Genomic DNA, 15,596 nt, shown 5'->3' on the forward strand with positions numbered 1-15,596 from the left:
CTGTCAAAGGCTCAGAAAGGTGTTTTTCTATCTTCATTTGACGCAGTTTTAAAACAATTACGTTTGGGTATTTTGCATATTTACTGGATTATTTTTTTATTTTGTTTATGTTTCAATATAGGCCTACATATTTTAATTCCTGTAATATCGAAATACTAATGCAACTAGTTGTAGTCTATTACCAACGCAATCTTCCATTTGTAAATTATTTCTTATTTTCACTTTTTCTTTCAAGTCTTGGAGGCTGCACGCTTGAGGGAATAAAATAAATATACCAAACAATTTGATAACAAGAACCTAATAATATCCTTTATCAACATAATTTCATAGGAATAATGAATTATTAGAAATGAGATAAATCAGGCGAAGATTATTCAGCAATTGGAAAACGGATAAAAAAAATCTCTAAAATCACAGGGCAATTTGTGTTTTGCGTCAGGATCAGGACTGTAAGGCATTTTGAAAGTAGTAAGTTGCAATAAAAGTCAACATAATATTTCCCCCCTTTCCACCAGCCCTATGCTTGTTCTGGCTCAACAACCCAATGCCCTCCCTAGACGTCACTCACCTACAGGCTACAGACAGGGCTGAGCGCTGGAGTTAAAACGGGAAAGCCCTATAGCTCTAACAGTTCTCTACAGTAGACCATTTGAAGAACAAAACAAGTGTTTTGTGTAGTGACCTTCCTAATACAGAATGTCCTATAGCCTAATAAAAAAACGATGTATTAATACTATTATTATTATTAACTGCTTTCAATGTGTGGAAGAAAAATGTAACACAATCCACTACGTTTTACAATAGCATTATGGACAGGAGTGTAAAAATAAACCCAGCCATTACAGCATTGTTGGAGTTAAATCCCTTATCTGAAAGGCAGAAAGATTTCATCCTGCAAGACAGAGAGATAGTCATTTCTGGTTTAAGGCTATGACTTCTATGGCCGCGAGCAAACACTGGCAAAGAGATATCAAAAGATTATCAGTGAACCCGTGAGCGATTCAGATTACGCCGTCAGGGGTCGCTGTAAAGCGGCGGAAATATTCACTTGCAGCACTTGTATGTTGTCAGTTGGAAACGGTTGCAGCTAAAGGGAAGGGACAAATGCATATTCTATTGTTTGAAGCCAATGGTAAAACTGAGGTTATTGTAAATATGTTGAACTGTATGCTATCGAAATCGATTATCTGTTTAAAACTCAACTCAAATGGGAAGGCATGCAAATCCAAGGTTTTGTATCTCCATTTCCACTGACATTATAATGAAAAACAAAAAATCATGCCATATTTGTGTTTCTGACAAAGCAAACCATTGCAAATATAATTAAAAAGCAGATTTAAAATACATTTTAAATGATTAATTTCTTTTGTTGCAACAGGTCGCCAGATTGCTTTTCTTTCTTCATTCCACTAAAGTGGCACCACTCCCTTGGGGGTTTTGCAACTATAAACTTTACCGGGTAAGGTAACCTAAGTGTGTAGAAATGCACTGTCTTTGAATGAACAATCGTGCTTTTTATAGCATTACCCTAATATTGATATAGCTATTTAGCCAAACTTTGTTAACCATTTTCTGTCAGAACTATCACCATGATAACTTTGCAATAATAATAATAATAATATACGACCTATAATAAATATAAACCCATTACTTTGTAGGCTTAATTACTATTACTCTTAGTTATGTTCGTAACACACAGCACACACAAATCTAACAAAAATCAAAAATGAAATATTTATTACAGCATTTGTGACTGAACACCTTTTAAACATTACGTCACAGTCCTCATACAAGTATTTAATAATGTATTTTTGACAAAGCTTAAGGGAGATGGCATTGTATCATCTAGTGAGGAACACGTGCTGAAAAAGGAAGGAATTCATAGACATACAATATCAATGCCACAGCAGATCTGAAACTAGCAAAAACATTCTTTTTCAATTGAGGTAAACACATAGAATATCTAACATGAAACAATTAATAGACTGAACTCTGTACGAAGTTTGTTGCAATATTCTCTTAGCTTTTTCCCAAAGCTTTGAGTTCATAATTTAAGTTATTTTTTTGTCTTTTTGTCTTTTTTATGTTTTTTGGTGCATCAACCATCAATTGTTTCTCCCAGTGCCAATGAATCCACCATTGTGTCAGTATTGTCCATATGGCAAGTATGTTTATCCAGAGGCAAAGAAGCAAAGTAGGATGCTGCTTTTCCACTAGCTTCCTTCAATAGGCTCTGTCAATGAGAGTCCAGGATACAAAAAAATAAAATAAAATAAAAATGTATAAAACCAACACAATCCAGTGCTTGGGCAATTCAAACTAATAACTTTTGTTTATATACCTACAGGGCAACATTCATTCATGAACCAAAAAAACGAGGGGCATGAAACATTTTTAAACTGAATCTTCTGGAGAGATCAGGTGTCATTTAGCAGCCTTTTCCCATCATGCCCTGTTCACTATGGGGGACAGCGCCTGTTTTGCCTGTTGCTCTGGTTGGGAGCGAATGGGAGTCCGTTGTTGAGATGTTCCATCTTTTCTGTTTTATAGTGCTGCTGCACCACCGAGACAGTTTCTCCTCAAGGAAGGAGCACACACAGTGTGAGAGAAAGGCTTAACCTTTAATTCTATAACTAGCTCAGGAAACATAAATTGAGTGATCAACGAAAAATGCACACGTTTTAACTTTGTTTCTATAATTTGTATACTACAGTAGTTATAACTCTTGGGAATCTTTTCTTCTCTTTTTTTCTCTCAATTTTCCAGAGTGATTTCATTTGAAAATGAGTTGAACGTGTCACTGGAGAGAGTGGGTACTGTGTTTGTATGTGTGTGTCTTGAGTTGTGTGCGTGTCCGTTGTCAGAACATCTGTTGATCTTTAACAAAAGCCCAAGACAAAGTGTTCATGTCAGCTTGGTCCTCCATTTGGATGAAAGTAACAAAATTGACAAGTAAAAAAAAAAAAAAGGAAAAAATCATCACAGCTCATCTGGAATTCTGTTTTTAATGTCTAATTCCGGTCAAAGGGCTTTGCGTTTTTATTCTGAAATGTTTTCTGAAAATAGCTTTGTTGTAGGGTTGTTGTTGCTGATGTTTTTTTCTCTTAGTAGCTGCTGCTGTTGTTGTTGATGATGTTGACGTCATTGTGGTAGTAAAGTTCCCTTATACAATTGGGCGTGGATGTCCAGGCCTTGTCCTCCAGCGCTGGGGTCAATGGGGCTCTGCGGGGGGTGGCCGGGGGCTATGTGCAGACATGGTGATTCCTGGTTGAGAGGGGGGTCCTCCGTGCATCAGCATGGCTGAGTGATGGGGATGGTGGGTGTGATGAAGGTGATGGGGGCCGGGCAGTTAGGGGTGGAGGGAGGGTCCGTGTCGAAGCTGGGTGGGGTGAGGGGTCATCTGATGAGGAGGGGTGTAACTTTGCGGGGCCATGCTCATGCCCATAGGACCACTCTGAGGTACGTACTCCCCTGGCATGCCTTGAAGCCCTGAGATCAGAGAGAGAGAGGGAGGGTTAAAAACAAGCACTCACTTGAATGGAAAAGTATTACAAAAATGGACTACTGAATTCCAAATTTCGTAACTCTGACATAAAATAAAACATTCATTTATACCTTGTGTAAAGTGAGCTCATTTTGTGGTGTAAAAATTAAGTCAAATAACATACTAACTACATTTAGAATTACACATGCCCCAAAAGTCCAAAGCTACTTCCGAAATGTTGTTTTAGGAGCTAAAAAAGCTATTTTATCACTATATTTTAGGTGATTGAGAGTCTGTTACAATGTCAATAGAATCATGGTCAGTTCTCAGGTTGGAAAGTGATTTCCAACCAAATCAAATCAAATCAAATTAAATCAAATCAAATTGATTTATATAGCCCTTCGTACATCAGCTGATATCTCAATGTGCTGTACAGAAACCCAGCCTAAAACCCCAAACAGCAAGCAATGCAGGTGTAGAAGCACGGTGGCTAGGAAAAACTCCCTAGAAAGGCCAAAACCTAGGAAGAAACCTAGAGAGGAACCAGGCTATGTGGGGTGGCCAGTCTTCTTCTGGCTGTGCCGGGTGGAGATTATAACAGAACATGGCCAAGATGTTCAAATGTTCATAAATGACCAGCCATCCAGACACAATCGTCCTGGAGGATGTGAAGCTAGCTGCCAAACTGATGTTAGCAACACTAATATTTTTACAGGCAGAAGAGTCAATTCCCCCACTGAATGTAGTGACAACCCGAATAGAGGCGTTTTCTCAGGGGGACGCACTACTGTGAACATGTTTGATTTAAAACCCATTAAAGAAGTTATTAAATAATTTAGAGCCATTTAACTATAACAACACGCCAGTCTAAGAATAGCATTCAAGGCTTTGCGTTTTCCCCTCCAATAAGAGGCACTTTTAACCAAAACAAAGTGCTGCTCTTGGAAAAGTATAATGACAACAACAGCTAAAGCACAGAGACAGCAAGAAACAGAGCCAACAGAGAGATAAAAGGAGGGAGAGAGAATGTAGAGTGGAAGAGAGGGAGGGAGAAAAAGGAGGTAGGGAGGAGAGGGAGGAATATGCTGAAGTGATACCCCTTGGTACGGAGAGTAGGGCCCTGTGCTGATGTGATACCCCTTGGTACGGAGAGTAGGGCCCTGTGCTGATGTGATACCCCTTGGTACGGAGAGTAGGGCCCTGTGCTGATGTGATACCCCTTGGTACGGAGAGTAGGGCCCTGTGCTGATGTGATACCCCTTGGTATGGAGAGTAGGGCCCTGTGCTGATGTGATACCCCTTGGTATGGAGAGTAGGGCCCTGTGTTGATGTGATACCCCATGGTATGGAGAGTAGGGCCCTGTGTTGATGTGTGTGGAGACCCCAGCATGTTGGCATCCCCTCACTCTGTGCCTGGTTGGTGGAAACAGAAGCCTGCTCAGTGGTGCTTCTGTTTGGTTATTCAGGGGTGTGTTTGTTGTCTGCAGACCAGGGAGAAGGTAGTGGTGGTGGGGGGCCCTGTGGCCTGGGACTGGAGTATGGGAACAGGCCTGGCCCAAAGTCCTGGACCCTGGAGAGAAGCAGGGGAGAGCAGGTGTGGGTCTGGGGTGGGATACTTCTGGTGCTGGAGCCAGTGGGGCCTGGATAGGCCTGCTTTGTAATGTGAACCCTTGGGGGATTAACGCTGCTTGGGAGGGAGGGGTGAAGGAGAGTGGTCGCCGCAAGGTCACCAGGCATGCTCACTCTCCACATTCCTCCACCTTAGTACACTGCAATTAAGAAATGACAGAGCAGAGCCCAGCAAGTTGAGGAGGTAGCGAGGGAGAAAACAGGACAGCAGAGGCCAAAATTAATGACCAATCTCATTGGCTGAAAGCAAGGTGCCATTTTCTAATACTCACTACCCTCCTACTATCCACGTCTAGTTAATTGGAAATTCACAAGTTTGTCGCAGTGTTCTCTTAAAACCTCACTACGGGGTCATAAAATAAGTAATTCAATCTGGACATGCTGGGTTGGGCTGGGCTGGGCAGGGCTGGGGTGTATGGCAAGGGCTGTGCGAGGGGTATGTGAGGGGTGCCCTCACCTCCATATAACCTGGAGCGGCTCCTGTTAAAAGGCCCAACAGATGTTTTTGACACTGTAAGACGGTAATCTCCAGTCTTGTAAGCTGCAGTCATTCTGTTAAGTAGATCTGTGGGCCCCCTTTATTAACAGGAGTGGTCAAATCATCTGAAGACAATAATGGTGAGACTGGTCTCTCTCTCTCTCTCTCTCTCTCTCTCTATCCCTTCCTCTCTCTCTCTATCCCTCTCTCCTCTCTCTCTCCTCTCCTCTCCCCCAGTCTCTCTCTCTCCTCTCTCCCTCTCTCTTTATCTTTCTTCCCATTCTGTTCAGTTCTGTCCTGTTCTGGTAGAGCAGGCCTGCTCAATGGCTGGAGATAATTAAGTACCAAATATACCATATTGTTTGGCGGCGTAATCAAATCAGAAGATGATAATATTCCTCTGTATTAAGCTATTCATGTAATTGGTCATGAAGCATAAAATATGTTATGTAATTGAATAGTCTCAAAATTATATAGCCTATATTAAGAATTAGCCAAGCTGAGCAAATGTTGTCTCTGTGTCTGTTTTAGGGAACATTGCTTCCCAAAGTTTTTTTAAATCCCTGACGCCATTAGCAAAGACAGGAGGGGATGAGATGACAGAGGGAGGGAGAAAAAAGACGAGAGAAATGGGCTTTGCCAATAGAATGGCTTTGGTGACTCTTCGGAAATTCCAGGCTCCATTTACATATAAAGGGTTCTTTTAATCAAGGTAAGTGTCATTATATTGTGCCTCACTGGGCAAAGGAGTTTGGGTGTTAAATAAAATCTCTTCTGCCCCGCCGCCGTTGGGATGTGATACATCTTGATTTTTCAAATGTCAGCGCTCTGGCACTAGTGGGAGGCGGAATGGCCAGGATTAATCAGACAGTGTGTGTGTGTGTGTCTGTGTGTGAGAGAGTCTCGGGTCCTTTAAATGTATCTCTTGTGTCTCTCTTTGCTCTGTCTCTGTGTGTCTCATGACGGGCTAGTCAATGCCCCCTCCAGTAAAAAATAATCAAAACACACAGGTCCCCTCCCCTCACTCCCCTCGCTCCCCTCGTTCCCCTCGCTCCCCTCACTCCCCTCGCTCCCCTACTTGCCAACCCCACCCCCCAGTGAAGGATCGGCCATGTCACCCACGGCTCGTATATCTCGCCAGAGGACCGTAATGTACTGCGGCGCTCCCGTCTTTGCATATAAGATAATTTGGGCATCAATCGTTCCCAAGACAGATTTATGTCACTCAGAGGACAGTTTCACTTCTCCTTCTTTATCGCTTCACTGGAGCCTGCTTAATTTCTCCCCGTCAGACCCTGCCTCTGGAGATGTTATTTTTCCCTAAATGTCCAACATTTGCATTGGCTGTCAGAGATGGGGAGAGAGATGGCCCTGTTGGGATAAATGAATGTGTGGTGTCGGTACATGCCATGCTATCAAGACCTTGGTTGTTGGTTGTGCTGGTTGTTCTTCTGTTGTCTGGGCTGGCGCCACAAGTCCCCCCTCTCTCTCCCAGGGACCAACAGGAGAAAGCTTCACGGCATGGAGGCAACTCCCACTATTCCCAGTCCTTCTATTCATCTTTCAGTAGCTAGCTAACCCCCCTTCCTTACCCCCCTTCCGCCCCTTAAAGCACCATGCTACACCAACCACACTCACTGGTTGTCAAGGGGGTTGCTGTGGGGGAGGTTGTTGTAAAATTAGGGTGGGGATGGGAGGGGGAATGTGGTGAAGTAAGGGGGTTTGTGGGTTAAAACCACAAGCCCAGAGGTTTGAGAAATAAAGCCCAGTTGTACTTACTTCCCCCTTTTTCTTTGCGTTTTGCTTTACAAGATGGAGGTTACATGTAGTGCCATTGCCCATCCATGCCCATATTCATCCCCATTCCACTCATAGGCCCTAGAAGAGGAAAAACACAGTCAGCAGAAGGTCAAAGGTGGAATGGCAGACAGGTCAGAGCAGATAGACACCCTGGTAGGTAGAAGGACAGATTGGTTACAGAGAGGAAGAGGAAGAGAAGGAGGAAGAGGGAGAGAGAGGAAGAGGAAGAGAAGGTGCAGTAGTAAAGTGTCTAAAAATGTTAGTCTCCACAAATCTCCCCGTTCGTTACAAAGATTTGTGTCATTTTCTAGAGATGGGTGAAAAGAGAGACAAGCAAATGGAGATAAATAGTGATACCAAAGGGAGTTGAGAGAGGAGGGTGGAGTTGACTGAGTAAGTGAACTTTATTATGATGCAGTGATATCATCAGTAGTTTTGTGACATTGGTTAGTATTGGGTTGATGATGCTGCCATGTACAGCACAGTAGTCAGTGCTGGTGTGACATTTCCAGGGCTAGAGGGGTTGGAGTGTGTTGCTGTCAGTAGTCATACAGTCACAGGGGGTGCATTGGTGGCTGTAAACATACACAGCACAGTGACTAGTATACAGTATGCAGGACAGGAGGAGGAGGAGGAGGAGGGGGGGCCTTACCAGCTGGTCGGATCCCCATGTGCTGCTGGCCGTCCAGTACAAAGCTGCCCATGGGCTGGCCCTCCGGACTGTACGCTGCTCCTTGACTCACTGAAGGATCAAGAAGAAAACCTGATTGTAGTCAAAACATGGACACGAGGGGGGGGGGGGGGAGAGAAGACAAACCACACAATCAGCTTACTGTCCCAGCTCCGGCCCAAACATACTGCAACACATTATGTCCACCATGACTGATGCATGGCATGCAAACACATACAGTATGAGTCCACACACACACACACACACACACACACACACACACACACACACACACACACACACACACACACACACACACACACACACACACACACTTTAACATTAGACAAAAGAAGGGGTAATGCATTGCTCTCTAACTGAGAAAAGGAAGCAAGCAGTTTGACATGATCAGGATTTTCTGTCAAGACCATCACCAGCCATTCCCAAAGCAACAGGGATGTTATTTCATGGACAGAGACACGTTATGGGACATCATTGGCAAAAACATCACTATTTACCCCCCTGCAATTGTCATTATCTACCCCTTCAAATTCAAATGAGTTCAAATGTCCTGAGTACAGCGAAGCTGAAAACACTGATCATGATCATTATTTACAAATAAGATTCATATAAAAATATTATTCAAGCATCATAATACTGTCCACAGTAGTAATCAAATTAGGTCATAGTGTCATATCATTAGCCCTATTCAGTAAGAGTATTGTGGAGTCTGTAGCAAACAGCATATTCCTGGACTAAACAGCCTAATCTGGAGTAATCTGTCAAATTGAAGATTAGGGGAAGCTTTTAGTCATACTGTCTTCAGAGAGATTACTGATTGCCACACTCTAAACACACGCTCTCTGTCTCTCTCTTCTCTCCTCTCTCTCAAATATTCCCAACAAACCACAATAATTGTACTGAGATTTGGAAAGGCGCGTCTCATTTCAATAACTGTTTAACTTAATTTGCACAATCTCCTCCCCAATTTGTGGGTCTCTCTCTAGATTTGGAGCGAGCTAATCAACAAAAAGCTTTTCTCCCTCAAAGACAAATTATGTGGCGTTTTTCCTTAGTAATGTTACAGTCGATACGGCCTAGGGTGGCTACATAAATTCCTGCCCGGATTATTTGCTCGATTCTAGAGTGGCATGTTTATGACTTAATCTTTCAGTGCTTTTTGTCGTCTGACCATTGTAGATATGGAAAATCAATGCCTGATCAATTTGCAATATGAACCCTTCCTTAATCCTTTTCAGAGGAATGGAAATTGATTTTGCGTTGTAGATATGTGGTAGTGGAGTATGGGCCTGAGGGCACACACTTAGTGTGTTGTGCAACTGTAATGCACGCATTGTAATGTTTTTAAAATTGTATTAAAATTGCCTTAATTTTGCCGGACCCCAGGAAGAGTAGCTGCGCCTTGGCAGCAGCTAATGGGGATCCATAATAAATACAAAATCTCTCCCTTACGTAGGGCGTCCAGACAGAAATCAGAGATCAATGGATCATATTAAACTCATTTTCATCTGTTAGGTAGTTTTTCATGACCAGAATGAATTAATCGCCCACAATTACTAAATTGAAATGATGACGTTCAATAGAATCACATATAGGACCCTTGATATTTCAAATCTGGGCTAAGTGAATACCGAGCAGCAACAGCCAGAGGACTGACACTTGGGAATTGAGTGAGTTAAAAAACACAAAGTAGATACCAAAATGCTCCAAGCATTCCTGGAGCTTCTCTTGTGCCCAATTAGCAATTCACAGAGAGAGAACATGTTGCTAAAGCACCTCTCAGTGTTAGATTAGGATATCGGCAATTACAGGCAATCAACTAACAGATAGCGTCACCACCACACACTTCCCATTGAGAAAATAAGAAGATAGGGTGTGGTGTGTGTGTGTGTGTTTGGTGGTAGTAGGGGGACTGGGGATTCTCCCTTACAAATCCAGGCTAGTAGGCATGATGTGTATGCCAGTACATTAACTGGAAGAGCTGGTGTTTCTGGAAAAAGTGGAAAAGATGTGCAGAGTAGACTTTCTTACCTGCTCGATTTGACTGGTCAATCATGGGCTGTACTATTCTTCTCCTGGCATTAATGAACCTGGGAGAGAAGAGAGAAGAAAAGAGAAAAACACTTTCAATCACACAGCATTCACCAACAGGAGAGTTCATCGGAAACCGCAGCACAACAACACAGTTTTGCATGACTTAGTAACAACATTAGCCACTGGCTCTTGGAGAGCCAATCAAAACAGATACAGCAACAACAAAAGGGTGATTGTGAGCAGACTTGGAAACCCAACAAGGTTTTCTTTTAATGTCCCTTATGATCTATTTCCCTTGTTTAATAAAGCTTTTGATTACATTTGGTTGCTATGGAGACCGGGAAAGCATTCCACAGGCATTAAGTGTGTGCTATGGTGAAGCAGCCATGCCACTGAGAAACTAGACCACGCAGTAGGCTATGTCACAACTCTCTCTCACACACATGCACTCACGCACACACATTAACACACACGCACACCCTATAAACATGTTATTCCTCGCGTGTTATCACTCATTAGAAATTCAAAATAATATACGTTCGCAAGGGGCAACATACAAATGGTCCCTTTCATTTGCCCCCCCCAACTCTCTCTCTCTCTCTCTCTTTTAATTGCGGGGGGTTGTGCTCCCCGTCCAGCTGTCTATAAATGAGGACCAGGCATGGCCACTCGGCTCTTTCACAAGGTATTGTTATGTCAGCAAGCCCATCAATTAGGCTGTGTGAAGTTTTATCACCGCCACAGCGGTGAATAAGTGCAGTTCCACAAAGCCTTCCCTGTGCAGTCCTCCCCGACTCTCCTCTCTGCTCCCGCCACTTTCCACTGTAAAGACCAAGGGGTCATCTGGAGGTGACTGCCAGCCAGGGGCAACCTCTTAAAGTCCCAAATGGGACGCAGTGACCCAGGGCTGTGTCAAAGACAAGCTGGCTTCACTACCCCAGACTGGGCCAGCTTTACCTATACTGGTCATCTCCATCTAGGCTGTATCACAACCGGCCGTGATTGGGAGTTCCATAGGGCGGCGCACAGTGTGACCAGTGTCTTCCAGATTTGGCAGGTGTAGTCCGTTATTGTAAATAAGAATTTGTTCTTAACTGATTTGCCTAGTTAAATAAAGGTTAAATAAAAAAATAAAAAATAGTGAACTCTAGTACCTCCCTATCTCTCTCTCTCTCTCTCATACTAAGAAGTCAGAGAGGAGTGAGCTCTGTAGCGCTAAAGGTACCCACATGTGGTTGATATTAGAGGAAGGTTTCAGATCATCATGGGGTGATTCCAGCATGGAGCCCCTTTTCAAAGAATAAAAAAGAGAGAAAGGTAACTTTTTTGGAACATGGAGGAAATGGAGATGGAAAAAAGGGAAGGTTCTGGAACCAATTTGAGTTCCTAATCCCCCATGAACCCCTGATACCTGCCTTTACCTTCACCTATTAACGTAAACGGCCGTAATCTGCCTGCTCAAAGTGACATTGGTAAATGGACAAAACGCACGGTTGGGAAAAGAGATGGAGGCAAGCTTATTTGCGAGGGTGCACCCAGAGGGCAGATAGGCTGTGCTGCTGAACCCAGACAGAGGAATGACAGACTAACGCCTACATGGGAAAAGAGAGAGGAAAAGTTAGGCAGATCATATCAATGTTGATTTGGGACTGTGATGTGTGATCTATTGAAGAGAGGTTTTGTTTTTGGACCTATCGTAAATACCAGTTTAAACTATCTGTGGCTCACACACAACACTCCTTCCGTTGCTTCCAACTGCTCTTAAACGCTAGTAAAACCAAATGCATGTTTTTCAACCGTTCGCTGCCTGCACCCGCACGCCCGACTAGCATCACCACCCTGGATGGTTCCGGCCTAGAATATGTGGACATCTATAAGTACCTAGGTGTCTGGTTAGACTGTAAACTCTCCTTCCAGACTCATATCAAACATCTCCAATCCAAAATCAAATCTAGAATCGGCTTTCTATTTCGCAACAAAGCCTCCTTGACTCACGCCGCCAAACTTACCCTCGTAAAACTGACTATCCTACCGATCCTCGACTTCGGCGATGTCATCTACAAAATGGCTTCCAATACTCTACTCAGCAAACTGGATGCAGTTTATCACAGTGCCATCCGCTTTGTTATTAAAGCACCTTATACCACCCACCACTGCGACCTGTATGCTCTAGTCGGCTGGCCCTCGCTACATATTCGTCGCCAGACCCACTGGCTCCAGGTCATCTACAAGTCCATGCTAGGTAAAACTCCGCCTTATCTCCGTGGCGGAGGTCTTTGTGGGCTATACTCAGCCTTGTCTCAGGATGGTAAGTTGGTGGTTGAAGATATCCCTCTAGTGGTGTGGGGGCTGTGCTTTGGCAAAGTGGGTGGGGTTATATCCTTCCTGTTTGGCCCTGTCCGGGGGTGTCCTCGGATGGGGCCACAGTGTCTCCTGACCCCTCCTGTCTCAGCCTCCAGTATTTATGCTGCAGTAGTTTATGTGTCATGGGGCTAGGGTCAGTTTGTTATATCTGGAGTACTTCTCCTGTCCTATTCGGTGTCCTGTGTGAATTTAAGTGTGCGTTCTCTAATTCTCTCTTTCTCTCTCTCGGAGGACCTGAGCCCTAGGACCATGCCCCAGGACTACCTGACATGATGACTCCTTGCTGTCACCAGTCCACCTGGCCGTGCTGCTGCTCCAGTTTCTTTCAACTGTTCTGCCTTATTATTATTCGACCATGCTGGTCATTTATGAACATTTGAACATCTTGGCCATGTTCTGTTATAATCTCCACCCGGCACAGCCAGAAGAGGACTGGCCATCCCACATATGCTCTCTCTAATTATCTCTTTCTTTCTCTCTCTCGGAGGACCTGAGCCCTAGGACCATGCCCCAGGAATACCTGACATGATGACTCCTTGCTGTCCCCAGTCCACCTGACTGTGCTGCTGCTCCAGTTTCAACTGTTCTGCCTTATTATTATTCGACCATGCTGGTCATTTATGAACATTTGAACATCTTGACCATGTTCTGTTATAATCTCCACCCGGCACAGCCAGAAGAGGACTGGCCACCCCACATAGCCTGGTTCCTCTCTAGGTTTCTTCCTAGGTTTTGGCCTTTCTAGGGAGTTTTTCCTAGCCACCGTGCTTCTACACCTGCATTGCTTGCTGTTTGGGGTTTTAGGCTGGGTTTCTGTACAGCACTTTGAGATATCAGCTGATGTACGAAGGGCTATATAAATAAATTTGATTTGATTTGATTTGATCTCAGTTCACTGGTCATGATGGCAACACTCACCCGTAGCATGCGCTCCAGCAGGTGTATCTCACTGATCATCCCTAAAGCCAACACCTCATTTGGCCGCCTTTCCTTCCAGTTTTCTGCTGCCTGTGACTGGAACGAATTGCAAAAATCGTTGAAGTTGGAGACTTTCATCTCCCTCACCAACTTTAAACATCTGCTATCTGAGCAGCTAACCGATCGCTGCAGCTGTACATAGTCCATCGGTAAATAGCCCACCCAATTTACCTACCTCATCCCCATACTGTTTTTATTTATGTACTTTTCTGCTCTTTTGCACACAAGTATCTCTACCTGCACATGACCATCTCATCATTGATCACTCCAGTGATAATCTGCTAAATTGTAATTATTCGCCTACCTCCTCATGCCTTTTGCACACAATGTATATAGACTCTTTAAAAAAAAAATGTAAAAACATTTCTACTGTGTTATTGACTTGTTTATTGTTTACTCCATGTGTAACTCTATGTTGCTGTCTGTTCACACTGCTATGCTTTATCTTGGCCAGGTCGCAGTTGTAAATGAGAACTTGTTCTCAACTAGCCTACCTGGTTAAATAAAGGTGAAATAAAAAATACATTTTTTAAAAATACATTTAAATAAACACACTATGAGTTAGAGGGATATAAAAGAGCATCTTTGGCTGTCTATCGTCTACCTTTACTGTCAGAAGTGTCACTACACCTGCAGTACTTTGGAAAGAGTCAGGCTTCCAGCATCTACACCAGGTGAGTAAGTAAACAAAGCATAAATTCCTGCTATCGCGCTCGCTCTGGGCAGGCTCACAGAGCAAAGCTCACACAGAGCAAGGACCACAGAGCAAGGCCCACACAGAGCAAGGCTCACACAGAGCAAGGCTCTCACAGAGCAAGGCCCACACAGAGCAAGGCTCACACAGAGCAAGGCTCTCACAGAGCAAGGCTCTCACAGATCAAGGCCCACACAGAGCAAGGCTCACACAGAGCAAGGCTCACACAGAGCAAGGCTCACACAGAGCAAGGCCCACACAGAGCAAGGCTCACACAGAGCAAGGCTCTCACAGAGCAAGGCCCACACAGAGCAAGGCCCACACAGAGCAAGGCTCACACAGAGCAAGGCTCTCACAGATCAAGGCCCACACAGAGCAAGGCTCACACAGAGCAAGGCTCGCACAGAGCAAGGCTCGCACAGAGCAAGGCTCACAGATCAAGGCCCACAGAGCAAGGCCCACAGCAAGGCCCACAGAGCAAGGCTCACAGAGCAAGGCTCACAGATCAAGGCCCACAGAGCAAGGCTCACACAGAGCAAGGCTCATAGATCAAGGCCCATAGAACAAGGCCCACAGAACAAGGCCTGCCAAAAATATATGTCCTGCTCTCTCTTTTTTTCTTTCTCCCAAGATGGCACATATGGTTTGGAAATTATAACCATGTGGATTCTTACCTGTTCTGGACAACCATAAGCACTTAATATCAGGAATGTTTCTTGCAGGTGCTAAATATTCCCATCCTGGATCAGTGACAGGAAGACAGAGCCCCAGGAATAACAACGTGCACATGGAACAGCGTGTTTGAGTTACTGATCTATTTAGAACACGTTTTGATCTTATCCAACTAAACGGTTGCTCATTTGTACTTCTTATGAAAGGTATTCCATAGCTATACACAAACATATTTTCCTATCTGGTTGCTGTCTACACTCAACTGTTATGCTGTTCCAACATGGTCATTTGAGTAGGGAAAACAGTTCTTCACAGCAGCATACACAAACATACACTCAGTAGCCGGTTTATTAGGTACACCCCCCCCCCCCCCCCCCCCCCCCGTTCACGAAAATGGTTCGCTCCTACAGACAGTGAGTCACGTGGCCGTGGCTTGCTATATAAAGCAGGCAGACAGGCATCAAGGCATTCAGTTACTTCAATTGAACGATAGAACCGGCTAAACGTTTGTCGTTTTACCCATTCCCGTTCCAGTACCTCAGAAACGGTGTCTAGTGTTTGCCGAGAACGGTGCAACAATCATCGGTCCCTCGATACCAATTGAGCAACGTTTGAATGTAACAGTGTATCTGAGAATAGAATCCATGACCCAAAGAATTCAGGCAGGTCTGGAGGCAAAGGCTGGGTCCGACTCGGTACTAGATGGGTGTACCTTAAAACTGGCAACTGAGTGCATATAGATTTTCTATTACTTTCTGTCAGGGCCGCTGCC

The 15,596-nt window shown here is 44.2% G+C and overlaps 1 protein-coding gene across 2 annotated transcripts in view; it reads right to left on the bottom strand.

Moving 5' to 3' along the window:
• Positions 1–287: 287 nt before the first annotated feature.
• LOC139383508 (homeobox protein Meis2) overlaps positions 288–15,596 on the bottom strand; it is a 122,267-nt gene continuing 106,958 nt past the window's right edge. The window contains exons 10-13 of one of the 2 annotated variants that reach the window (XM_071128074.1): positions 10,114–10,172; positions 8,044–8,133; positions 7,371–7,469; positions 288–3,489 (exon numbers count right to left, since the gene is read on the bottom strand). In XM_071128074.1, the coding sequence (XP_070984175.1) occupies positions 7,411–7,469; positions 8,044–8,133; positions 10,114–10,172 (208 nt within the window). In that variant the 3' untranslated portion in view covers positions 288–3,489; positions 7,371–7,410. Of the gene's footprint in view, positions 3,490–7,370; positions 7,470–8,043; positions 8,155–10,113; positions 10,173–15,596 lie in introns of both variants that reach the window. The other variant, XM_071128073.1, reaches the window with a different exon arrangement.

Source organism: Oncorhynchus clarkii, chromosome 25, assembly GCF_045791955.1.
Source record: "Oncorhynchus clarkii lewisi isolate Uvic-CL-2024 chromosome 25, UVic_Ocla_1.0, whole genome shotgun sequence".
Classification (NCBI taxonomy): Eukaryota; Metazoa; Chordata; class Actinopteri; order Salmoniformes; family Salmonidae; genus Oncorhynchus; species Oncorhynchus clarkii.